The sequence below is a fragment of the Topomyia yanbarensis genome, chromosome 2 (assembly GCF_030247195.1).
Source record: "Topomyia yanbarensis strain Yona2022 chromosome 2, ASM3024719v1, whole genome shotgun sequence".
Classification (NCBI taxonomy): domain Eukaryota; kingdom Metazoa; phylum Arthropoda; class Insecta; order Diptera; family Culicidae; genus Topomyia; species Topomyia yanbarensis.
In genome coordinates, this window is record NC_080671.1 from 306,634,207 (window position 1) to 306,662,166 (window position 27,960).

At 37.3% G+C, this 27,960-nt stretch overlaps 1 protein-coding gene across 1 annotated transcript in view; it reads right to left on the bottom strand.

The window, feature by feature from the left end:
- Nucleotides 1-27,960, bottom strand: part of LOC131683504 (neuroligin-4, Y-linked) — a 181,236-nt gene continuing 153,276 nt past the window's right edge. Inside the window, exon 11 of the mRNA XM_058965533.1 lies at nt 1-27,944. Coding sequence (XP_058821516.1) covers nt 27,109-27,944 — 836 coding nt within the window. The 3' untranslated portion in view covers nt 1-27,108. The remainder of the gene's footprint in view (nt 27,945-27,960) is intronic.

The window sequence follows — 27,960 nt, forward strand, 5'->3', positions numbered from 1 at the left end:
TTGATTTTATTTTTCAAATAACTTCGTCAGTTTGCGTGTATGGCTCTCATCATACATACTAGAGTTGTTTCAGTATTTTAACTTTTTTTCAATTTCCTTCTCAGTGTGTGGGTGTTTGCTTTCATTAGCTTCAATTAGCTCATTAGGGTTTGTGCTATATACAAATACAGGGTTTCTTTTAATTTCATTCAGTTTTAATCCTATGGAATCTGTTTTTTGTCTTTCTGTGCATTTTTATAACTCCTGCCATCATGCAGATTGTATCAATCCAATTTCACTTACACAAACATTTTTTTTCGGCTTCGCCGGTTGCCAAGAATTTCACTTTAGGGGAAATTGAGAAAAGTAAGTTTGTAGAGAAGTTTTTCTTCGTTTCTCTTTTATTAGTAGCTACTTATAGTTAAAAAGGGGGAGTGGTTCCACCCGAAGGAAGAACTTAACTTTCTTCATTTTTCGTAGTGTTTGTTTCCTTCTCATTATTCTAATGAAGTTTGCTTGGTTTTTCGCCTCTTACTGTATCAAATTACACTTCTTTCTTTTTTAATTAAAATACTTTTCCCACATTTGAGTTTCAGTCTTAAGAAATGCTATAAATTTTGTAATAAACAATAAATCAACAAATACACAGTCGCTCCGTTTGATTTTACTCAAAGGATTGCGCCTTTACATTTCTAGGGAACCGAATCTTGATTGATAGGTTTTATTGTGCATAACATGATTAAAATTTTCATCTAAATTTCTATGTGAGCTTTGCCGTTAAACAAAGAGGAAACTTTTCGGCATTTGCTGCTACCCTACTCAAAGTGTCCTAATTTGTACGATACGATTTTTCTTCGCGGTTCTCGTGCCCTTGAACACCGAACCGAACCGAAATTAATCATTATACAAGAAGAGAAAAAAACGCCACCCCTAGACCACTAATAATAAAAGATATAACGCGATCCGCCCGAAGGATTCCAAATGATCCTCTTGTCATTGTCATCACAGAAATATTTTACTAAAATCATCCCGATCTACTTTACCTCGGCAGTTGCATTGTGTGCTAACATCACATCGTCGAACAACATATTTTCATCTTATCCTTTTCGCTTACATCGTAAGAAGATGTTCATTATGTACAGGATGTTTTTTATTGTTATTATTAATATTATTATTACTTCCTAATATTTAAGACGTCGTTTGGTCCTATATTTAATACTTCTGCCGAAAACATACCATCATCAATCATTCTTTCCGATAACAATGAACAACCCGATCTACGCCAACAGCACAGAGTGCGAGAAGGAAGGAGAGAGAACGACTGGAAGAATACGGGAAAACTCAGTGCAAGCTGTTGTTGTTGTGTATAGCCTTTTCTGCTACTGTAAAATATTCAGGAGAAAGCAATATTAAAAAAAAACTCCTCGGTAACCAGGTTGAGTTAAAATTTGTTTATTTCCCTTTAGCTTGCCGCCACAGCCAACGTGGCGCAGCCATTTTTTGTCGTCGTGGATTTTTTTCTAGCGTCATGGTAGTTCAACTTTACGATGGCGGCTGTTGGCCGAACGAAATTAGGCTTCGAGCTTCGAAAGGTGTACAAATTGAATTATAGTCCTTTGATGGACTTTTTGTATTTCTTTCGAACCAATCGAAATTGGATTCAACTTTTATGTAAACAAGCTCACCGATGTAATTTGGCAAGACTTTTCAATGAAGAATAGACGATGGACTTAGTGATTCGTAAACCAGGGTATGCCATATTGCGGCAGGTATATTCTGGTACCTACATAATGTGAACGTTCGTTTTATTATTGAGGAAAAGGTATGTGGTTGGGTGAGTTATGCTCGAAATCACTAAATTGCACAACCGGAAACATTTCAATTTGCACAATTTCAGTATTTAAATCTGGCCAGCGTTTGCGCAATTTCTACGCTCTAATGCTCAATTTCGTTAAGGGGGCGTCTGGTGTAAAGTGCTCAAACCAAAAGCTATATTGTTTTACGATTTTGGAGGCAAGGCAATAATGAATCTTTTGTGTAATGTTAAGATCTATTTATACATTCATTGAGCGCACATACTAGCGTTCCAAGAGTAGACGTCCAACCAGTTCCACGCCGAGGAGCGTCGCGACGAACACGATATCTCTTGAAAAAATTGACTGACACAGGAAATTCAATACGATTTGTAAATCTTAGACTTGTAGTTTCTCGATGAACCAACAAAAATAGAAAATATTTTCGGAAAATGGCTTCATGAAAACCGAAAACTCTCATATTTTACTGCCAAATTCGCTCACCTTTCTTCAAAATAATAGGGAGAAACTTTTTTATTCAGTTTTCTGTGGATCACAAAGACAAACTACACAGTGCAGTCTCATAAAAAATCAGGTCAATTCGTTGATTAGTAAAATCGCACATATTAACTCCATTTAACAACAAAATTCTTATTTAATTTCCTACTTTTAGTGTAAAATATGCTTAGGGATCACATAAGAAAAGTTAAATTCCTGGAAAAATAGGGGAAGTTGAGGTATTAGGACAAATAATGAAAAAAATGAGATTTGTAGAGCAAAATCAAAAAGTTTGATGTTTCTGAATTTTACTTCTATCGTTTTTATTTTAGTTTTATTCCTCAGAATTTTACACGTTCAAAAAGTTATATTTTATGAAAATTGATTGAAGAATAATAGAGATGAGAAAATTATAAAATTTAACATGAATGACAAAAAGCCCTATAATTCCAACTTCTCGTATTTGGACTAAGGTCAAAAGAGTTCTGTTCGATTTCTGAGTTTTTTTCACATTAGAAAAACTACAAAATATGTATGATTTGCATCACGGAGCAGAAAAATCATTAAAAATATGGGATTTTGGGGCCAAAATGACCCAGTACCCCACTATCCTGTATTTTTATTGAAACAAAAATATCTCCATTCAAATACTAAGATTATTTCCTTTCAAAAGAGGTATAAATTGTAATTTCTGATTGTTACTTAAAAAGTTATAGCATTTAATGTATTTTTCCTCCATGTTTTCCCATAGAACCAATTTCAAAAAAATTCAAGCGAAGTGGACGGGGGTCTAAAATTGTCCAAATAGTGTGAAATTTGGCATCTGAGCTTACTTTGACATTTGTCGCAATATGAGAGGGGGGGGGCTTTGAGAATTAAATTATTTTTTTTGCGGTGCCCTAGCGTCCCACATCAAATTGCAACACGGAAAAAACGCTGTAGAAATGAACCCATTGGGTGTTTTCTCCTGAAAATTTGAGTAGAAGTAGTTTGGAGTGTATTGTTTACACTGTATTTTTATCGCTGTCAGTTTTTCGAAAATTGTTGCCGAAAAATTGAAATCTGCGTGTGTTGCAGCAAATACGCGCGAGGAATGTATGGCTGTTTGAAACAAAAGAAGTCCAGCGTGGTCACCGATATTGCGGGAGACTATTTTAGAGGTTCAATACTAACAAGTAAGCGGATAAAAACGAAGTCGATTTTTTGTCCTTAAATACGCGACCTGGAAACGATCGTAATCAGGGTAAGGGGATCCAGAAAAACATTGCGAGGGGAAGGGGTCTGAGTTTCGATTTTGAAACTAACAGTGTGCAAAATGCAACACGTTTATACAGGAAAACCTTCGAGTTGATACAACTCCGGGCAGATTTGGATTAACCTGGGGGTGCTGTTAGATTAACCCAGAGAACCTGTGTTGAGCTGTTGAAGATGTAACAATGTTGAGACTAGGTCCGATTACAGGTGGGGGTATTTATTTTTATTTTTATCTGAAAGTAAAACTGATTGAGCGGAAAACGGAAAAATTCTGGTATTTATAGAAGAGCAATAAAAATAGTAGTTTCTTTGAATTCATTCGCCTTATTAATATGTTATATTTTAATTTAATAATTAGAAATTAGAATTCCTATTGTGGATACCATAACTTTATTTTATAGTTGAGGTTTGTAAAAACTAACGTTCTGGAAGCATGTAAACGAGCAAAGAAAAGAATCCGGGTTGTCTTCATCGATGGGCTATGGAGGGCGTACAAGCTCTAGTTCACGGGAGATTTGCCAACTATTCGCGTTCGTGACCCAGGTTTCATGTGCGGCGCTCAATGAACCATACCCGATCAGAATGAAATAACATGATTATAACAGATCACAATTTTTGTAACATATTGTGTTATAAATTAGGTCTCGTTAGTAGTTAAAATAACAGAAATTTATAACAACTAATAATGCGAGATAGTGTTTTGAAACATTTCTCCTATGTGTTTCTGATCGGGCAATCATACCAGTCTTTGAACTCTATCAATATCGACAATAATGTGGTACAACTGGCGATTGGCAAAATGAAGGCTTTAACCGCGGCAGGCCCAGTTGGTAAACCAACTATTATTCTTAAAGAAATGCTCTGCCGGTCTAATTGAATCTCTTTGTGATCTGTTTCAATTGTCGCTAACAACCGGAATATTTCCCGAACTCTGAAAATCCTCCTTTATGTTTCCAGTTCGCAAAAAGGTGATAAAAAGGAAGTCGAAAACTACTGTGGTATTACAACGCTAAGTGCAGTTCCTAAGCTATTTAAAATGGCTGTGTTGGAACCCATCTTCAGCCACTGCAAACAATGTATCTTCGAGACTCAGCATGGATTTATGTCGAAACGTTCAACATCTACGAATCTTCTATCGTTCACAACCTATGTAACAGATGCCATGTCTGACAGCCTTCAAACTGACGTTATCTTTACTGACCTTTCAGCTGCTTTCGACAAGATTAATCACGCTATTGCAGTGGCAAAGTTGGATAGACTTGGATTGGGTATTAATATTGCATCCGTTGAATGCAACAATATCTCCGTAATAGTCGACATATGTCATTGTGTGTCCGAAGAGTTCTTTGCTTCATCTGGTATTCCGCAAAGCTGCCACCTCAGTCCATTGATTTTGCTCCTGTATTTCAACGACGTCAACTTTTGTTTAACGGTTGTCTTCCCGAGCAAATTCTAATGGGTTCAAATACCATATAACCCCATAGAAAAACCATGAATATGATATGGAAAAGCAATTAATAATCCCGAATAAGCAGCAACATTAAGCAGCATATCAGCTATATTGTCGCAAAAGCATCTCGCAGTTTGGGGTTCGTAATATCTAAGCCCTTTTCAGATATTTACTGCTTGAAGTCCCTCCACTGCTCACTCGATCGCTCAACACTGGAATATGGTTCAGTTGTGTGGAACCCTCATTATTTCAACGGTGCCTATGGAATTTAGATAGTTCAGCGGAGATTTGTTCGGTTTGTCCTTCATCGTTTGCCTTGGAACAACCCTCGCCAGCTGCCAAGTTACGAAAGTCGTGGTTTGCTTATTGGATTCGATATATATTGTAAATGCGGCGGGACATACTCCGTGCTACGACAATTTCGGATATTTTGCACGATCGAACTTCTCAGTGCGTTTCATATGAACGTTCGCCCTCGTGCCCTTTGCAATAATATTTTCCTCCGATTACCTCTTCGCCGGACATACTGTTGACAAAATCTTCAATAACATCAATAAAAAGCACTCTACCAATGCTCCGAATACGCTGATTGATTTTCATGATTGTGTAAACGTCAGCGAGAAAAAACTGTTTTTTCGTTTTCAAAGGAGGCCGCTCAGATATCATTTTGAGATGCACCGAATTAATGGAATACGTAAGTAGTACAAATGTACACATACTTAATGTACGAAATCGCCCAACATTTGCAGGAGCTGGCAGAGAAGATGTCTTAGATGTTACTCTCTGTTCTGACGGTATTACGCATGAGTTGGCAAACTGGCTCGTATCGAAGGTGCTCGAACCGTCGGTATCTGATAATAAGTACATCGTCTTTGATCCTTTAAACGTCTTGCTAGATATCGTCACATATCGTAATCCCAAATCTACGAACGAACCTCTACGAAGTGAGTTCGGCGACTAGGTTTCATGGGTATTCTAACGATTGAATCTCCAAGTGACTTGGATGAGGTCGGTGATAAAACAAACACATTGGTAGTAGCAGCATACCAAGAGCCTTGTCTTCTTCGTGTTATGCGTGCTTCTAGTGTTATGCGTGGTGAAATGCCGAACTTGTTTCACTCAAAAAGTTATGTAGAAGAGTTTGGAATTGCAGACGAAGGGACAAGGTTTTAAGTTTACTCGCAAAGCATACAAAAATGCCCTTCGATCCTCTGAGCGAAGTGGTTGGAAAAGCCTCAGCACAAATGTCTAAAGCATCAACGGAACTGGAGGATTAAAAAAGTTACTTTCGAAATCGAAAGATTTTCATGTCAATTTCATTAGAACTGCTACTGGTGAATACTCGTTTGACGAAGATGTAGTACTCAACTATCTTTTAGCACATACTTTCGAGGCTGTAGTGGGGCATCACTGACAACTGCCCCTGAGTTCATTTCGGGTAGTTCTGATTCTTGGTCATTTTGTTCCGTATAAGTCCGTATAAGTGCTACTTCAAAGAGGATATGAAAACTTCTAGTATATTTTCAAAAAAGTTCTTATTTGTAGTCTTGCAACACACAATGCTTAGCAACTGATATCAGTGCTCAACGTTAAGATAAATATATGTAAGGAAATTGAGCGTCTGCGGGTATCCTCAAGATGGTGTGCTGTCACAAACAGCTTGAGTTTGCGACATGTGTTTGGTTTCATAGATGATTATCATATAATAATCACCGGTATTTACATTAACACAGTTTTTGACTTGATGCAACAAGCCAAGAGTTGTTGGACAATGGTGGCTTCATGTTGGACTATCCGTTAATTCAAATAAAATATCAATGGTGCTTTTTATGCAACGAAGGATTTATTCTGAAATTATTCTCGTAGATCATGTCGAGTACGTTGAGGTAATTCTTGACTCACACCTTCAATTTGCTGCATTTTTACAAGCACAATTGCAGTATTCTAGTCACGACACTGACTGTGCATTGCAAACTGAATTATCACATGGCTACTATAAGATGAGATTAGAAGATAGACTAGGCTTTATTAACCGGTAATTAAATGGATTTATTTGGTATTTTCATATTTTTATAGCACTATTTAGTATTTTTTCCACAAACGCAACCATGGGTACTGTATCGATCGTGAAAAAATGAGTGACGATTACAAGCAGAAAGTGGCCCTATTATAGTCAAATTGTATTCCTGTTTACTTTTTGAGATGTCCCTTAAAATCAGCTGTGTGTGAAGTGAAAAAATTATAAAACGTTCAAATGGCGCTTAACATGGCCAATGTTTACACCCTACAATTTTACCATGTTAGCCATTGCGTACGGTATATATAGCGGTCCAGATCATTAATCAAACAGAAGGGTTTCTCCCGCAAAACGGAATATATCGTTCAATGTGGCAACAAGATGTCAGTACATTTGTATATATATGGGCGATGACACAATCGAGGTACGAATATACGAATTAGCTCCGTGTATCTCTAATAACGTTGTTAACCGTTATGTACATTTTTAACAGGATACCCGCAAATTTAAAAAACTCGTACTATGGCAACTTTAGCCGATTTTAATACCAGAGGACGAGCTGACGCATCTTCGAACCATTTTTCTAGACGGTCGAGTCGTAGTGCAAGACATTTTGACACAACAACACAATCATGCTGCCCGAAAGAAAGGCAGATCATAAGATTAGTTCATCAAGATTAGTAAAACTGAATGGAACGTTATCTCTCGACAAGTGGTCTAAGATCAACGTGCCGTATCACTTTGAGAGTTTCTTCGGGAGTTGGTGGTCTCACATTCGACAGCATCAACGGACAAATGCTTTCAAAAGGGAGACCTCACACGATTTGGAAAGTATTTGGCATCCTTCCATTGTGTCTCAAAAGTGCAAATATAAAATCACTAGTTTTGGTTTTGTGCTAAAAGACGTTAATCCTTTAAATATACTTGCTGGCCCCGCTTTAACGTGGGGTTTGGACCATCCTGATTGCCACATTTTCGGTGTTTTACGAAAGTTTGTTGAAAATGACTTAATTCGGCCTTACCATTACATCAAACCTAATAATAGGGGACAAGGCAAAGGTGCGGGCGTTCCGGATTGGGAGAGAAGGTTCAATAAAGCAAAGTTGCCAAAACCTAATTATACAGTAGTACTTCATATTCAGAAAATTTGAAGTAAAAAAGGAAAGATGGGAGAGGGGTTATTTTTGTTCAAATATTCATAGATTTAAGTGGAGTTTGTGGGTTTGTTTGTTTGTAACTGTGTTTTTTATAATTGCCTCAGCACAAGGGTTGCCGCAGTGAACAGATCCTTTACAGATTACAGGAGGTAGTAGATTGATTTCCTTAATACGAGGTGCCTTTTGAATGGAAGAATTTTCTTGTTTATACACGACTATTCGCATCTCCAACACATGGATGGGGGAAAGGAGAGGGTTATTCCTCGAAACCTCTTAGCAATGGTACTAACTAATACACAATATTTTTTGACGAATCTATGAGATAAATTATTAAAAAATTCTAATTGCAAAATTTTGTTTTTTTAAATTTTTATGACGGTTTAACCTGAGAGTCATTCGCCTCTTAAATTAAAACTTTTATGTGAAAGATATCTTAGAAGAAGTTTATAATCGTTTTACGTCTTTTAGGTAACAATGTAACATTGTTGTGATTCGGTTTGTTTATTTTTGTACTAGTACATTTGAGTCGTGTTTTGATGTATATATTTAGGATATGTTTCCAATCGGTACCCAGTTTGTATCTCGGAGTAAGTTGACTAAGTTAATTAGCATGTGACTTGGCTTGTTTACACGCAGTACCGTCAGCAGAGAGAAAACATTTTCTTGTGATGAGCCCATTGAAGCATATCGGATTCCCGCGATGGCTTCAATCTGTCATTGCATGCTTCGAAACGGTAACCACACTAAATCAGATGAAATGCTAAGGATTCAGTGATAAAATCATGCTGGCATCGTATTCAACTATCACTCGTCGAAATTGGATATGATTAATGATTCAGCGAATATACTCTAGCTTTGTGTGGATTTGCGATGATATCTTCTGCGGTGAATGCGGCTTTCGCAGCCTTGAGCAAGGCATGCTGTTTGCTGACAGGCATATAAAAATAGCGCTTGCAGCATTAACTGCGGAAATGGAGAAAAGCAGAAAATAAGGGGGAGGGGAATTTTCGAACGATATCGTTGCGACACTACTTTTGACTCCCAAATCATGGCCGGTCCTGAAACTTTCCAGGACTAAGCGCACTCTTGAGACAGAAAATCGACAATTGTTCCCAATTCTAACATGTGACAAGAAAAAAACGTTGGTATGTTGAAAATGTATTCATAAGTCAAGCTCATTCCGGCGCACAGTGGTTCCAAAGAGCAAAAACCTGTTTTAATCCACCTAGAGGTGCAATTGTGCCTTTCTCATTTCTCCAAACTATGATTTAATAGCTGGTTCGTGCAATATAACATTATTGAAATGTCTTTCATTCTTATTACACTTCGTAAGTATATATAAGAGCACCTTTTTGCATTCATCGCGGTATCGGTTTGAATCGGAGTTTTCTATGTGATCGCACTCCACAACCCGTAACTCCGGAGCCGGAAGTCGGATGGGGATGGAATTTAATATCAGTTTCCAGGGACGCAACACCTTTTATTTGAGACTAAGTTGACCAAATCGGTCTAGCCATTTTCGAGAAACCAATATAACCGTTATTCTGAATTTGGATGCTTCCGGATCCGTCGATGGTGGCCAGTGTGGCCAAAGAGCCTTTGAATGACTGTTGGTGACCTAGATCTACAAATTCAACAGTTGTGTTTACATTTTGGAAAAAATTTCACCTTTTTACATACATCGCAGAATTCGTTAGAATCGGGATTTGCTGCGTGATCGTACGTATCACCCTGTAATTCAGGAACCAGAACTCGGATCCACACAAAATTCAAATGCAGCTGATGGACCTTTCATTTAAAATCAAGTTTACCAAATCGGTTCAGAAAATTCCGAGAAACCGATGTGGACAAATCAACAAATTTTGTTTTGTAACCATACTCTTCAACTCGTAATCCGAAACAGGATGTCGGTTGAAAATGAAATTCAATAGCAACCTATGGGAATATTATACCTTTCATCTGAATCTTAGTTTGTAAAAATCCGTTCAGCCATTTCCGAGAAACCGATGTGGACATTTTGTAAACAAATCTGCACATACACACACATACATACATGCATACATACACACATACATACACACAGATATTTTGCGATCTCGGCGAACTGAGTCGAATGTTATATGAGACTCGGCCCTCCGGGCCTCGGTTAGAAAGTCGGTTTTTGGAGCAATTGCATAAACTTTCTATATGAGAAAGGCAAAAGAATAATATTTAATTAGCTTAATAAGCATGAGTTCAATGTTATCTTCATGTGATTATAATTTGGAATGGTTGGTGGAATGGGTTTGAACGTGTAGGGAATGGGGGGTTAGTAGAGTGGGAGTGGAGGATGCGTCAGAAATCCTTCATCTTATTTCGGTATACGGGATGGATGAAGGAAATGCGGCGTGAGGGTGGTCCAAGGGGAGGGGAGTGATGAAGGAGGGAGGTGTAAGGACAAGACGGGGGGGGGGGGGGGGGCGGCGACGCAATACTCAACTGCATATTTTGCCTTCCATTTGAGACTTGGTTTGAGAAAATCGGTTCAGTCATCACCGAAGAACCGATTTGACTTTAATTGTGGAATATGCCCGGAATTCCGGACTTCCGGAATCGTCGATAGTGGACAATATATTCAAAGAATGTTTGATTGGCAATCAGTGATCTAGATCTGCGATTAGAAGTAATACCGAGAGGTAGTTCCTGGGAGGAATGATGGCGGAGCCCAATGGAGTTTAGTCGGTATTAATGGCTGGTCACCATTCGAGTCCGACACGCCCCCAGTGCACCCCGTGTGGTAGATTGGACCCTACCGTTAGCACGTGTACTGGGCTAGGACATAAAGGTCTTCTCCATTGTAAAAAAAAAAAACATACATACACACACAGACATTTGCCGATCTCGACGAACTGAATCGAATGGTGTATGACACTCGGCCCTCCGGGCCTCGGTTAAAAAGTCGATTTTTACAGTGATTGCATAGCCTTTCTTTATATGGGAAAGGCAAAAAGGGGTTTTTTTAGATAGCGTCAAAACGATTGACTTTAGCAATATTATGTCTTTGAGAAAGTTTCTTGGGGTAGAACTTCCCTTCTTTCTGTTTTATCGGATTGATGATTAATCCCCCTAACAGTGAGTTACGAAATCTATTTTCTTCAATAATTCAGATAGACAAATACTTACTCCAGCAAAGTTGTAGAAAAACTCGTTACAAACATTTTACCTGAAGACTTCAACTCTCTAACTTTTGAGTTTTTTTAGATATGGGACATTATTTGTAAAAGGCCCCTTAAAAACTGTTTTTTCATCATAAGTTTTCTTCTAGATTTTTTCCATTATATAAATGTTCTAGAACATTGTTTGGACTATTAAACTGCTTTACTTTGCCGAAGACGGAAACTTGCTATCGCTAGTATGTGTGGAGATATTCACATTTTTTTTTATTGAAAATAGCTCTTTTTCCAATCCCGATAACTTTTAAACGGGCAAAAACGGGCAAACCACTTTGTAAACAAATTAAAGTGGGAGAAAACCACACCAAATTCTGGAAAAATCAGATCTCCCCAAGGCGGCCCTCTGTGGAAATACTAGAGCTGAAGTTTGTCTCATTCAGTCATTAAATGCAATTGATTACTCGCCGTTTAGTTGCACTTACGCGATTGTTATGAAGTAGGCGCAAGGGAATTGTCAGTTTCCGGTGTCAGGCGTAGATAATACTTAAAAAGCACACTTTAAAATTCACAAAAAGTTTTTAGCGAACTTTCAAGCTGCTAAAGCTTTAATAAAACTGCTTAACCCGCTATTAGAACATAAAACGTATTGCAAAATTACTTAAAACGAGACGCTTTAGCAGCTCCTTTATATCAACTTTTGGTTGCTTGGGTATTTACTCAAGACGTGCTTACAAAAGTAGGAAAGGCTAATTATTGCGACTTTAACCCTTTATTTCAAAGCTAACAGTAATATATAGCGATGTATTTAATGCCGGAACAGCTCTAGCATAGACAAACTTCAGCTCTAGTATTTCCACAGAGGGCCGCCTTGGGGAGATCTGATTTTTCCAGTATTTGGTGTGCTTTTCTCGCACTTTAATTTGTTTATAAAGTGGTTTGCCCGTTTTTGCCCGTTTAAAAGTTATCGGCATTGGAAAAAGAGCTATTTTCAATCAAAAAATGTGAATATCTCCACACATACTAGCGATAGCAAGTTTCCGTCTTCGGCAAAGTAAAGCAGTTTAATAGTCCAAACAATGTTCTAGAACATTTATATAATGGAAAAAATCTATAAGAAAACTTATGATGAAAAAACAGTTTTTAAGGGGCCTTTTACAAATAATGTCCTATATCTCAAAAACCTCAAAAGTTAGAGAGTTGAAGTCTTCAGGTAAAATGTTTGTAACAAGTTTCTCTACAACTTTGCTGAAGTAAGTATTTGTCTATCTGAATTGTTGAAGAAAATAAATTTCGTAACTCACTATTAGGGGGATTAATCATCAATCCGATAAAACAGAAAGAAGGGGAGCTCTACTCCAAGAAACTTTCTCAAAGGCATAATATTGCTAAAGTCAACCGTTTTGACGCAATCTAAAAAAACCCCTTTTTTGTTCCTTGGGACCACTGTGCGGCGCACAGTGGCGGCTCTTCAAACAAAAGTCGGACAAAACCTCAAATGTTACCTAATTTGGCTGAAAATCACAATTTAAGCTAATTTTGAGGTGCTGAGCTCATTTTTGATGTCAAACGTCGTAAAATATTAAATGCATTTTTCCATACAGTGTCATTGAACCTTTCTTATAACTATGATCCCGTTTTCATGATAGATTTTCCGTTACTGTTCGCCAATGTCAACAGTATCATAAAAAATGAAGAACACTACTTTAAATCCACTGTATAACGTGTTGGTTTACTGTAGATTGTCTAACTATTTTACACAAAACACCATGTGTCTCCATATCAGCAACAAAGCTTCAAAATCTCCTTAAACCTTTTTGCGCACCTAGGCGCAGAACGAGACCATTATATTCGAAAAGTAGAGGTAATTTCACATAGAATGTATACTATGTGACCGTTCCGAAATGATTCTGAAATTTGTACAGAATACATTGGTGAACAAAGTATTTTTGATCTGACCACCTTAAACATATTTAAACTAAAAAGTCATAGTTCCAAGCAAATTTACTAAATGTATTTTGCTCAATAACCAAGTTCTTTAGTTCCTCTACACAATGAAACTAGTTGTGCTAAAATCGGAACAAAATCAAAAGAACAACATGCATTTGAAGTGAACAGCGCAATGGTGGTTTCGGAAATAAAAATCATTAAAAAATCCGGACTTTGGTACGTTTAAACTCATGTTAAAAATCGTGTTCTTATCCAATGATCATAAAATTTCGAATGTACGTCATTCAATACATAAGAAATTTAGGAAAAATATAAAATATCAATATTTCAAAAATAAATTTTTAAGGTTTTGGCCAGCCTCCGGCCACTGTGCGTCGCTAAAAAATATTAGATTTAGTCATCGCGAATTGCCATCATCGTTTCCGAAATAGAGATATATGCTGTAGGTAGAAAATGCCTTTTAGCGAGCAATTCAGTTGCGAGATAAAGTTTATCAAAATGGACGTAATTTTATGAAAGCTGGCCGGATGCGACGTGCTTCTTTCATCAAGAGCGGGGTTTCTGTAAGTTTTTAAAACATGAGATATCTTTGAATTCGCCGCAACCGGGACGCACCGTAGAAAGCAATATGATAGCCCCCCATCCAATATCACCAGCCTTCCCTGTACTGTTCCTGAGAATAGAAGTCTCCCTCCACATTGTCGTCTTGAGCAAGTATGCTAACGTTAATGATAACCATTTTCCAACCATTTCCCCATGGAATTGTTTGTTACAGGGCGAAAGCTTCTAAACGTTCACTAATCAGTCAATGGCGCCAGTTGGAAGTTTCCTGAATAGCGAAACCATTTATATTATCAAATTGTAGGTGTCGCCCCTCACCCGTATAATTGAATTAACTGATAATCATTCTGAAACATTCACGTCTATTCTTCCTTTGGAACAAACCTCTGACGAAATCATAATTCTCGGCGATTTCAACCTTATTGCCACAAAGTGGCGATCTATTCATTATGTATTTCTACATTTCTATTCCGGATCATCTGTTTTTAATACTGGCGGAATTATTATTTTGCATAACATTGAAACGGTCAGACTTCAGCAAATCAACATCGCCATGAGTTCATCGCCATCTTGTAGAACTCAATTTGGATATAGTTAGCACAGGTTAGCACGAATTGAATCACTTGGTACTCAAATGCATTTGATCTAGTAATCTTTGATAAGTTTACCCAATATATCCTAGAAAGTAAATATTTGGATACTCATTCCTTCATATTTATTTGCGGTGACTATTCGGGAATCAGAATCTTGTACGTTTCGTTGGAAAAGAGCCATTCAATCGTTTTGATGCGACGAATTGAATAGGCGTAGTTAATAATAATTGCTTAAAAACGTCGAAAAATATGTATTACCCAAGCTGAATGTGTGCTAATTATTTACCTTAACTGAATTTGTCAATAAAACTTACTGAAAACTGTGCTTCTGTAGGTTTAGGTTTTTGGTACGTATTGTTTACAGTAAGGTTTTACACAAATTGCACCACCTTTTATTAAAGTGTCATTCATCCCATAAGAAATACATTGCGACGAATCGTGCGCCGAATAGCGCTACGAATTTTGCTGCGACGAAAAATAATCGTCGCGTATCCTTTGGAAAAGTACGGACAATATATTGGCAGGATTCGTTCCTCATGTTCCTCGAATTTGTACCTTGACTTGCTTTTGCGTCTTATCATTTTCCTGAGAGAAGGGAAAGGAAGGTGAATGAAAAAGGTAAGGAAATGGAAAATTACAACACAATAAAATCACAACACAAAACAGTGAACGGCCTGGACTCTTCACTCCCGGAGGAATAATGAACCCTATTGATAATGTCAATAACTCTTTACCACACTTGGCCAAGGACACATTCTTGAATTTTAGCTCCCTGTATATAGGTTCGTATATGTATGGAGAACCAAAAATCCGGAGAGGCAATTGCATTACTGCAGTCCAGTTACATATCAAATGATATTAAGTTCGTCAATCGGATTCAAGAAACTCATGAAAAATACTCAGCACGTTGAATAGTAGCCATACGATAATTAAGTTTGCAATACCCAGTCAGTACCCTGACTAGAACACTGCAATTGTGCTTTAAAAATGTGACAAATTCTTTGGCATTTTCGGACTACCATCTGGCAGAAGAGGCTTTGTATGAAGACAAATTTCAAGCTACGCCAATGGTTGGCATGTTCGAATGCAGCTTAAAAGCGAATCTTGTGCTTTATCCAACTAATTGACGGTGCTTAAACTGGTTCTGGACCAACGAAGTCAGACTCAGCGCCTGATCTAACAAATTCATTCGCAAGTTTCTCTTGTGTGGCTAGTAGATCTGCTTCTTGTTTCAGAGTCACATATAGTGGTTTAATGTCTAGGAGTACCTCTAGAGCAGGAGTAAGTGTTATCATGAACGTACAAGTATTCGTCGTCAGACTATTTCGCTGAATAAGGTTTAACTTTGACCAGATTGTTGATACCACAAAAGGCACTCATGTGCCAGTATCGCTCCATTAATTGTTGTGTAGATCCACCGAATGTGAGGATCAATGTGTCATTTCAAGGTACACTCAAAATAATTCTTCGAAACTTTGGAGCGCCAAATTTAATTCCAAAGGGCCGCGCTGACCCAGAAGGTATGGTGCTGATCTCATAAGCCATTCGCTCCTGCCAGGAAAAATTCTCAGTGATCGGTAGGGTCTTCGCAGCCCTGTAATTGTTCTGTATCTACATTAACCCATTACAGGTAAACTTCGATATAACGTACATCTCGGTTTAAAAATTATACGTTATATCGAAGCATGCAAAATTCTCACAGAATTATTGTTCATGGTACTTTATTTTGCAGAATTTTGATACCGCGTAACTGATTTTGAAAATCTAACCTACCTAGCAGTGTGAAACAACTTTTCTCATAAGAAAATTATAGCGGTTCCATAAAAAAATGCCACAATTTTTTTTGCTTATATGAATTAAATTTATTGAAAATATTCTTATTTCGACTCCTTTCCTAATTATTAAGGTATTAGTCATTAATATTCTGTTTGGGCTTGTAAAGTGTTTTTTAATATTCCCACCGTCAGCGCCTCATCAAATGAAAGCAATTTATGAACTTTAAGCATTAGAATAGACTATAAAGATGCACTTGTATCAACCATCCAAGTATTTGATGTTCTCTCAGAGAAACTACATCAATGTGGTCTTTCACCAATGTTAAATAATTATTTATACAACTTATTGTCAGAAAAGCACATGCATTTTTCATATGGCGATTTGCAACATTCAGAATAAGTTACATGGGTCTCCCACAAGGTTCTTGTTTAAGCCCCCTTCTCTACAATTTTTACGTGAATGACATTGATAATTGTATTGTCAGCCCATGCACTCTAAGGCAACTTGCAGATGATGGCGTGGTTTCTGTTACAGGACCAAAAGCCATAAATTTACAACAACCACTGCAAGATAGTTTGGATAATTTATCAAGTTGGGCATTGAAGCTAGGCAGGGTTGTTAATACGATACATTTTTCACGATAATTTATCGGCGTTACTCGTTAACGATAATGTATCGTCATCGGAAACTCCGTTAACGATAATGTATCGTCGCCTTCATCGTCATCGTCGATAATTGTATCGTCGTTTTCATCGTCATCGTCGGTTCATCGGTTATCGCGATACATTTTGCGTTACTTTCTCATTTATTGGAGTTGAAGTTGATCCGGTTAACTTTCAATTGTTTAGAAATAAATACCTATTGAAGGACATGTTGTTGACAGTTGAAAATCAATAGTTTTGGACATTTTCTATGCACAGCGGGGCCCAACGATGCGTCAAAATGAAATTATTTAAACTTTTCGGGAAAGTACACGCAAAATTGTAGACAACAAGATGCTTCATTCTTCCTTGTTTTACCCTTAAATATGTAGTGTAATTTATGAACGGCCTCATAATAGAGTTTTAGTCGTTTTTTGAATACAGTGAAGACCCGTTTTTATCAGCCCCTTTGGGGAATTTTAGGCTGATAAATCGATGACATTGGCAAAATCGGCACATATTTTTTCTGGTTCCAAAGAGACGAAGTCAAAACGCAAACACCTGGACTAACATATTTTTTCTTTCTTTTTAATAAATCGGAGCGGTTAAAATATTCTTCTTTAGTCCCTCGACAAAGCCTCTTAACCTGTTCTGATCATTTAGTAAAAATTTCTCTTAAGGAGGTCTTACAGTACAGTATTATTATTTTTGTATATTTTGCATCTCTAAGATAAGAAAAATATACTAAAGAAGGAATTTACTCGAATTTGACTTGAACGTAGGCTAGAGCCCACCAAACGATTTTGATAGTGTTTGTTTTACAGATTCGTATTGGTATTCGTCTGCGGAAATTTGCGGCTTCCATACCAAAATATTGCTTTTTAGGCACTAAAACATTCGATAACTTCTAAGTTGTAAGAGATACAAATAAACTTACATTACAAAAATTCTGTATGCTTCTATTCTTATGCTGAACAAAATCCTGGAACATTTTGAAATTCCACAAAATTACCAGGAAAAGTATTTTTTAAAAGCAATTTTCAGGGGTATATCAAAGAAATCTCCACAAATGTAATTTAAAGTTTTTTTTATTTTTTTTATTTTCATAAATGACCAAACAAAAACTTGCTGCTCAGCTTTAGAGGGATTAATCACCCAACTAATACTTTTTAAATGCAATAAAATATAAATAAACTTTGCTGAAGACACTATAGCATTAAAAATGTTTTTCGTGGTTCAAAGAATTTCTTTCGCCTTTTTGCCACTTTGGAAACACTGTGCACTGGTGGATCCTCCTGTGAATTGAAAATGTCCAAAACTATCGATTTTCAACCGCCAACAACCTGCCCTTCAATATAAAATCGTCACATCGTCGAACCCCCTGTGTATTGAAAATGTCCAAAACTATTGATTGTCAACTGCCAATAACTTTCCTTTCAATATAAAACTCCCGAAAAGTTGACAAAAATTCCATTTTGACACATCGTCGGACCCCCCTGTGCATAGAAAATGTCCAAAACTATTGATTTTCAACTGCCAACAACATGTCCTCCAATAGTTATTTATTTCAAAACAATTGAAAGTTAACCGCATCAACTTCAACTCCAATAAACGGGAAAGTAACGCAAAATGTATCGCGATAACCACCGATGAATTATCGACGATTACGATGAATCCGACGATAAATTATCGTTAACGGAGTTTCCGATGACGTTGACGGGTGGGTAACGTTATCGACGATGACGATTAATTATCGATTAACAACCCTGAAGCTAGGCATCTATTTCTCTACGGAGAAAACAGAGTTGGTTGTTTTTTCAAGGAAGCGTGATCCAGCTCAGCTTCAGCTTTAGTTGGTTGGTAGAACGATAGCCCAAGTCATGACCTTTAAATATCTCGGAATTTGGTTCGATTCTGAAGGTACATGGGGAGGCCACATTAGGTATCTGATAAAGAAGTGCCAACAAAGGATAAATTTTCTCTGAACAATAACCGGATCTTGGTGGGGTGCTCATCCAATTGACGTGATAAGATTGTATTAAACAACGATACTTTCAGTAATGGAATATGGGTGCTTCTGTTTCCGTTCAGCTGCAAACACTCACATTATTAAATTGGAACGAATACAGTATCGCTGTTTACGAATCGCCTTAGGTTCCATGCAATCGACACATACGATGAGTCTAGCGGGAGTTTTTCCCTTAAAAGATCTATTCTGGGATCTCTCCTCTCGTTTACTTATACGATGTGAGGTTATGATTCCATTGGTAATTGAAAATTTTGGAAGACTTGTCGAGATTCAATCCCAAACCAGATTCATGACAGTGTACTTCGATCACATGTCACAAGAAATAACGCCTTCTAGTTATGTTATGACATGTGTTAATATACTAGATACTCCCGATTCCACTTTATTTTTCGACACGTCCATGCAAGAGGAAATTCGTGGAATCCCGGATCACCTGCGCTCTCTGGAGATCCCCAAAATATTCATAATTAAACATTGACTGCCATAAAATGTTCTACACTGATGGGTCACGAATCAATGAGGCTACTGGCTTCGGTATTTTCAACGATAACACCTCAATCTCTTTCAAGCTTGCATAACCTGCCTCTGTTTACACAGCCGAACTAGCAGCAGTTCACTATAGTCTGGAAATCATTGATACTTTACTTCCGAGCCATTATTTCATCCTCGCAGATAGCCTCAGCACAATTAAGGCACTACACTTATTAAAGCTTGATAATCACGCTCCGTTCTTTTTGAAGATGATACAAGAATATTTAACTAAATTAACAAATAAATCTTATCAAATTACCTTAGTGTGGATTCCCGCTCATTGCTCCATACCAGGTAATGAGAGACCGGATAATTTAGCCAAAATAGAGGCACTGGACGGTGACGTATATGAAAGACCTATTGCCTTCAATGAATTTTATCGCGCTTCTCGTCAGAGGACGCTTACTAGTTGGCAAACATCATGGGACAATGGAGATCTGGGACGGTGGTTGCACTCAATTATCCCTAAAGTATCAACGAAGGCATGGTTCAAAGGGTTGGATGTAAGTCGAAACTTCATTCGTGTGATGTCTAGACTCATGTCTAACCATTATACGTTGAATGCGCATCTCCGCCGTATTGGGATCGCAGAAGATAATCAATGTGCTTGCGGAGAGGGTTACGAAGACATTGAACATGTTGTTTGGTCTTGCACTAAATATCGTGAAGCCAGATCCCAATTAATAGACTCCTTACGAGCCAGAAGAAAACCACCCTATGTTCCTGTTCGTGATATCCTCGCTTTACGAGATCTTACATACATGGGCCATATTTATCATTTCCTGAAAACAATAAATATTCAAATATAATTATCCCCACAATGTTTCTAGTTTTTTTCCCTTGCTACCCAGAAACAATTTAGATTTCCTCGCTGTTAGTCAAGTTAGATAAAACGATATAAATAAAGAAAAAAAAATAAACAAAGATTACAGAAAAACTATCAATAGGTTTACAATGAAATTCAAGAAAATAGAGTATAAATAAAAATATTCAAAATGATGATTATCCTCAGTGTTAGCATCAGAAAGTGAATTTTTATTATAAAGTGATAGTCTTAAGAACTTTTGTAACATGTTACGTAAAAAAAACCCCCGGCGTAAAAAGCTTTTGCGTGTCAAATAAACGTTTTATGAAAAAAAAACCATCCAAGTATTTCTGAAAATATATTTCAGTCCGGTTTCCTAAATACAGCAAACCGGTCGTAAAATGTGCACAGATGTCCGTATAACTGCAAACATGATCTCTCACTCTTATTAATATAATGAGACACATGACAGGATTTATAAACAATCATCGATTCTAGTAACTGGACTCATGAGTCTCAGAAACCAGCAGTAAAATTTTGATAAATATTACTGGATCCTCGTAGATCGTCATGGGGACGTTATTTCATGTGTCACATGATGGCAACATCAATGCAAAACAGACAAAACAATCATGAGTCCAGGAAACTGAATACCCGAAATCGGAGTTAAATCTGTCCGCATTACTTTCAATATGAGTCGTAGATCATATAGTTGATGTACTTTGAGCACCCAAATGTGGAAAATGATAAGATGAATGTGTAATCCGAAGAACCGAATTCGGGAGTTTCAGGAAGCGATTGTATCGGATTGTTATAAAATATGGTTGCATTTGAAATGCAATTTGTTGTGGCACAGCATGCCATGGAACTTAAACATTGTCATTCGGCCCAGAAAATCAGATTCTACAGTCCCGAATCCAACCAACCAACCAATATTATTAGTTTTCAGTTAGAACTTACTGATCTTGTATAGTTTATTGAGATAAATGGTTGATTTTAATAAATTACGATCATACGCAAATGAAATGGGAAAAATCGCTTTACTAGTCTTCAATGAAGTGGCCAATTGCTAACATATTCATTAGAAGCCCAATCAGTACGTTTTAAGATTGTGTATAACATATTGAATTCTTAAAATATGGAATACATGTGTAATTGAAGAGAAATTTGGACATGAAAAATAAATTAAAAAATATGTAGATTACCTGTATTGCCCAACTTATTTTTCATGCGCATCACAAATTGAGTTTTCTGATTGGAAAAGAATGATATTGCCATTCTAGTAAAATTATTTTTGTACACAAAGTAGCTGATATAATAAGGAACAACTAGTGAAAATTTCAGATTGATCAATTAATTAGTTCCTGAGATATCATGATCGCCGCGATTGAACTTCTGAACAGAATACAACTCCGGGATAGTCGAGTTATACTGTCGGTGCAGTTAGTCAACGGTCAAGCGTATCAAACACTACGCACCGCCAACGATTGGTCAATGAATAGCTGTATTTCAAGTTGTAGTATTCCGATCTTAATGCAATTTTAAGAAAATTGTCCTCAGCGTATGTAATTTCAGAATATCTAATTTACAAAAAATACGATTTTTTTCATCCTGACAAAAGTGTGTCTAACACACTTAATACCCCTTAAGGGAAAATTGAGTAAAAACAAAACATAAACACCGATTTAATCACTCTAACTTCTCTAAATGCAAGGGTAAATGAATAATATTAACACATTGATAATGCCTTTTATGCGTTATTGGCTGAGTAATAGGAGTTATTCTTAGCATCTACTATATATAGTAGGTTGGCCAATAATGGGTTAGGAATTGTTTTGCGCAAACCCAGGACTCCGTCAAGATACGATCATGAATATATAGAATGTTGTGACGTTGATAAAAGCTACCAGTAATTTCTCAGCCGTATACCTGGTGGTTGGAATCTTATATCTTGCTGAAAGAATGCCTTCATTTAATTTGGTACCACATGCTCAAGTTTGCTTGAAATAGCCATAGCATCAACTCAAGGAAATCGCTTAGGTCAACTGATCTTTAGTTTTTTCATCAAAAATCTTTTTAAACGGATGATATCCGTAAAATTAAAATAAAATTGTTTTCTTTTTTATTTCGATTCATTCCGGTTCTCGTGGGAAAGAGGGACAAGTCGGTCTTTACCGGAAGACATGGCGGTAGACTTGAGCGATTCGTAGTAATGCTGCCAAAGCTCGACTCCTACCAGCAGAAGACAAAAGATTAGTCCGTAAGATTCTAAATCTGTTTCTAATGACCCTGCTACTTCTAGTTTTCCGATTTATATGCATCACATCCTTGTTCTCACTTGAGTACTATGGCTCTAAATTTTCATAACTTTGCCAATAAGATGTACCATAAAAAAGTGGCTCTTCAAAGAGACTCTTTCTGAGCAGTTGTGCATCTCTTCCATTTTTTTGGTTTTCAAGTTTTTGTACATAGTAATATTTTCGAGCTACACAACTTTTCACCGGTGTTTATTGCTCTTTGTGCACATTTGTAAGGGAAAAGTTAAAATTAAAAATTAATATTATTCCAACCTTCTGATAGCTAGACTAACATTGATATACTCGATCTCTATCAGAGAGGTATCAGCATTCTAGAAACATCAAAATTACTCTACTTATAAGTATATTATATATATTTCACCACCAGTCGTGATGAAATATGAAGCACGTTAATTTAGTAATTGTTTTAAACTGTTTTAATTAAGCAGTTGGGAAATAGCTGTCTTTGCGTTAGAATTTTTCGAAAATGGAAGCTTCACTATTGTAATAAATATGTTTCTCATTTGAGAACTTAACGTACTAGTCTTGTGTTTTAAATTGCAAAAGATACTTTTATCTGAGAAATTTCCAATTATTTTGCATTATGTATCTCATATTGTACGCCAACAAACACCCTGGTGCAGCTGAATCATTTATTTGACGATTTGAGATAACGAAATGCGGAAATTCTTAACCCTCAAAAAGGCAGCTAAAATTGTAACTTAAAGAAGCATAACTCATAAGACCGAATGAAATAATGAACCTCTTTTATGTTGTTTTATCAGTGAGAGAATCGAAGGCCCGATAACGCTCGATCATTTGTATTTCAAATTACAAGTCCATTGAAACTAGAGAACTGTAACTAGCCGGACCTCTGAGACCCCTTGCCTTTTTGAGGGCTTAAGACGAATTATCATTCGTACAACAGCTGAAGTAGAGACGCTCGCTGTGTCACCTCAATCGAATCTCAATTTTGGTAATAGAACCAAGTAAAATACAGTAAAGACCCGTTTTTATCAGCCCCTTGGCGAATTTTAAGGTGATAAAACAGGGACATTGATAAAATCGGGACATATATTTTTCTATCTTTTCAATAGACCGAAGCTCTTAAAATATTCTTTTTTGTTCCTTAGATATAACCTTTTCTGATTATTTACTTTAAATTCCCCTTAAGGGAAAAAAAAAATTGGAAAATTTAAAAAAAAATAATATTTTTATGTTTGCATTTCTCGGATCTCTAAGATAAGAAATATATGCCCAAGAAAGGATTTACTTGAATTCAACTTGGTTCGTCTGCTAGAGCCCATCAAACTACCAACTATCAATTTTCATATGAAGCTGATAAAATCGGGACAAAAATCTGATAAAATTGGGGGTAGGTAAAATCGGGTGCTGATAAAAACGGTTGCTGATAAAATCGGGTCTCCACTGTAGTCTAAAAGAAGATGTCATTGTAAGAACCGAGTGACAAGTTAATAACGCGTCACACTCCTATTTGTAGTGTATCAAACACGCATTTGCTAATAACTGGGCGAGATTCATCTTGTTTACAAAAAGATGGGTGAGTGATGTCATTGACATAATCACAATGAAGTGGAATACACTTTCATATTTCCCTTCTAACTTGTGCCGTAAATTGTCATCGGAAACTCCAAGCAAGACGTTTGGGATGATTCCAGGACGATATTTGCAAGAGAAATGCAGGGATGCAAATTCGAACCCGATTAACAGTGTTTATCCGCTTATTGTACCGTCCGGACGTTACAATTATGATGTTGCTCGTTTGGAAGGCGAGCGACGAATGATTCAAATGGACACGTGGCACCTCTATTTGCAACTTCACGTACATATTTGATTGAGCTTCTCAGGTGCTCCATCTCCCTTATTGATTTTTCCTTCTAAATCATGACTTACAGGTGTGTCGCAGTTCATTTGACGACAAAGGAGCCGTGCTAATAACACTAGTTTACTGGGTCGAGTAGTACGGACCAATCATGAAGTAGATAAGTACTGCTTTCATAAAAGCCATTTTTTTCGTTATTTGCACTAATTATACATTCTTCGGAATTAGTTGTTGTGGATATTTCCAATCAGACAGCGAATACATTTATTTTTTCATTTATTCAGTACAACTGCAGATATTCACGTTTTGAAAAATTGGGTAAATGTTCGGCCGACAATTTTGAAACGGGGCACCTGTATTGAAATGTTAGAAGTATTCTACTTCAAAAAATTAAATCAATTGGTTACGAATAATACGAATAATATTTCTTTTTAATTTCCTATAATTACCCGGATTTCCAGAGAAATTTCTGTTTTATTTCCCGAATTCCGGTAAGCTGAAAAACGAATCTTGACCGTAAAAAACAGTTCTTGAATATTTATTTCAGTTTTATTGATTCATAAAGCGCATAAATTGAGAACGAGCGCACGAAAAATCTAAATATGCCATTCAATTCACCAGTCAAATGCATGCCATAAATAGCACTTCCTTGACCTTTTCTAATTTTCCTAACTTTTAACACTGACAGTTTTTATAATTGATACGACAAAAAATTTCAAATGCTCATAAAAACCTATCCTGACGTACTTGAGACACCATTTTTCATCATTTTTATTGTACCATCGGTTCGGAAAGTTTTTAGACTAAACTCAGGTGTACTGCTTTAACAAGTACAAAAAAATAACTACACCTGAATATACTCCTGTTAACCTCAAATTGTACAGTTGTTTACAACAAAATGTCGTACAAGTTGTATTTACGCAAATCTGTTGTCAACCTGTTTGGACGACTAAAAATAAATTCTTCAAGTGTTTAAAGACAAGCCAATCTTGCGCGCAACTGTTTTCAATGTTTTGGAAGATTGCCACCATGGCAAAAATGAAATATGTGCTATCAAGTGACAAATACAACGTTTGAAAAAAAACGCACAAATTCGCTCTAAAATTGATTACTTCTTGCATAACTGTCCACTGTATTTTGAAGAAAAACAACCTAATTTATCATAATGGTTAGTGAGCACTAGAATACACAACGAAACAACCCCAAATTTATACCAATTTGCTGCCCTACACTTCACCGTAAACACTTTGAAAATGAAAAATTCATCATTTTTAATGATAAATCATACTTAATATTTTCGCACCTTAAAGTGAAAATGATGTCAATTACACTGGCAGCATTGAAGCAACGCCAGACGATGTTAACCCTTAAAGGCGCAAACAAATTTTTTACAAATTTTCTGAAAATTGTCTCACGGTTTTAATACGTTGCTACGATAATTTTGAGATGGTTTTTGCAATGTTGTTTTAAAACAACATTGCGCATTTAAGGGTTAAAGATGCTGACAAATCGAAATTCGAGTCTAAGGTGTTAGTGTGGCTAGCCATTTCTGGGAAGTGTGTTTAAACAAAGCAAAAGCGGCTGATGTAGATAATTTTATTAGCAAATGCTAGCCGAAATTGAAGCAATTCATCAAAAAATATCACGCTAGTGAAGAATCTATGCTTTGGTCGCATATTTCAAGCTGTCATGCGAAAGCCGACGCATTGGTTGAAAAGACGAAAAATAGAGAATTCATAATGCAATTGAAAACTGTTTGCCAATATCTCATGCCCAATTGAATTTGCAAATTCGTAGTTTGCCATTTTTAGTACCTATTCTATTCACAAAACATTAGATCTTGGTTCATTTGAAATTTTCAAATTTTCTGGAATGTATCAGTATTGACGGGCCTATGAGCACGTAATTCACAAACGTATTCGTTTGAAGCACTTTCATGAACATTTTTGTCCACTGCAGCCTCAGCGTATACGGTAGAAAATCTGGCACATTGAACTATGTTCTAGTTACCGATGGTGGAAAACGATGCCAGAATGTTGATGATGCTGCCGTTAATCAGGCGGAAAAATATATCTGCAGAGAACTATGCCAAGCGTTGCTAGGTTTCTAACCAGTATCATCCATATAATCAAGCTCCGGAAATAAAAAAAATAGCAGGAAAGGCCAACAATTTGCACCGTTGAATATCTCACTTTCCGAGAGTGGGTTCAAGTTAATTATTAATCGTTCCTTTTTCTCTCTGGCTTCCCGGTGATAAATTATATCGTAGAATTCCGATTTATATACAAAAAATAAGGATCGAAAAAGCACCACTTGAATAGAACAGAAACCTTTCGAGCTGAACGGTTCCCCCACAGCTAAGATGCTGATAGTGGAATTTATTATTCACATCCTTCCGTTCTTTCGCGTCTAAAATCGTAGCAGTGCGGGCAAAAATCATTACAGAGTCAGCGAAGGAGTGAATGAGTGAGCCTGGTGTCGGTGTAAGTGCAGTATCTCCTATCCGTAGTATGTACACAATTGTTTATTTATTATTTATTTATACCTAAGTACGCCCATCAATTATTAATTAATTGATAATGCTCTCCGGATTCACAATTCTCGGCGATGTAAGTTCCAGCAATGGGCCTTCGACAGCGCGCTAAAGCTGCTGCTCATGCTGTTCATGATGCTGATGCTGTTGTTCGAAATATGGCCGATGTAAATTGTTTTGGTGGCGAGGATGATGGTGGTGCTGCCGGTGCTCGCATCGAGATTGTTTCTCGATGGCAAAGGATACTTAACGTCACACCCGCAGTTCGTCCATCGCATTCTGAGCCTGATTGGAGGTGGTCAGGTTGGACTTAACGCAGCTCTTCTTCGTCAGCGTCCCGCAGTTGTTACCGATTAGTTGTAACGCATGTTGCGACAGTATCGTACCGTCCGGAACCGATTTAATATGCTTCGGTGGAGGCGGTGCCCGCTGGGGCAGATCTGCAAACTCCGGCGGTGGCATCTGATGATGCTGTAAGGCATGGTGATGTCCCAATATCGTTGACGGATCGCTTTTCGCATGGATGGTGAGACTTTCCAGTTCGCCGCAAATGTTGTTCGGCATCTGACCGTTTTCGTTACGCTTCTTGCTATTTCTCGAATCGTTTAACCTCGTTTTGTCTCGTTGATAGTAAACACCGGCGAAAATAAGCACATTCAGTATAAGCAAACTACATCCGATTGCTATCGTCACGCTCAGTGCGGTACTGTAGGCGGCGAAACCGTCCTCCTGTGGTGAACCACCCCCATCATCTTCGGACCCCTCAGACGATTCCGCTGTCACTGGAATCGGCTTATGAACGTTGTGACGACTGGTGCTATTGTTAATCCCGTAAGTGGAAAAATTCAACAGCGAAAATACTTGTGTGGTGAAAAAGGAAAAGTTGGAATTGGCAGATGCGGGGTCTCGCTGTGGAGGATTAAGTGGCTTCACAGTCGGCACAGGAACATTCTCTTCTTCGTCCTCGTCGAGCTCGTGGTGCGAGCTGGGAACATCATCCCCGCCAGGCTTATGCAAATCTGGTACCAGATTGAGCCAAAACGACAATCGATGTGCGCGGTAATGGTTTTTCAGCTTCGGTTTTGTATCTAAGCGAGAAATAAT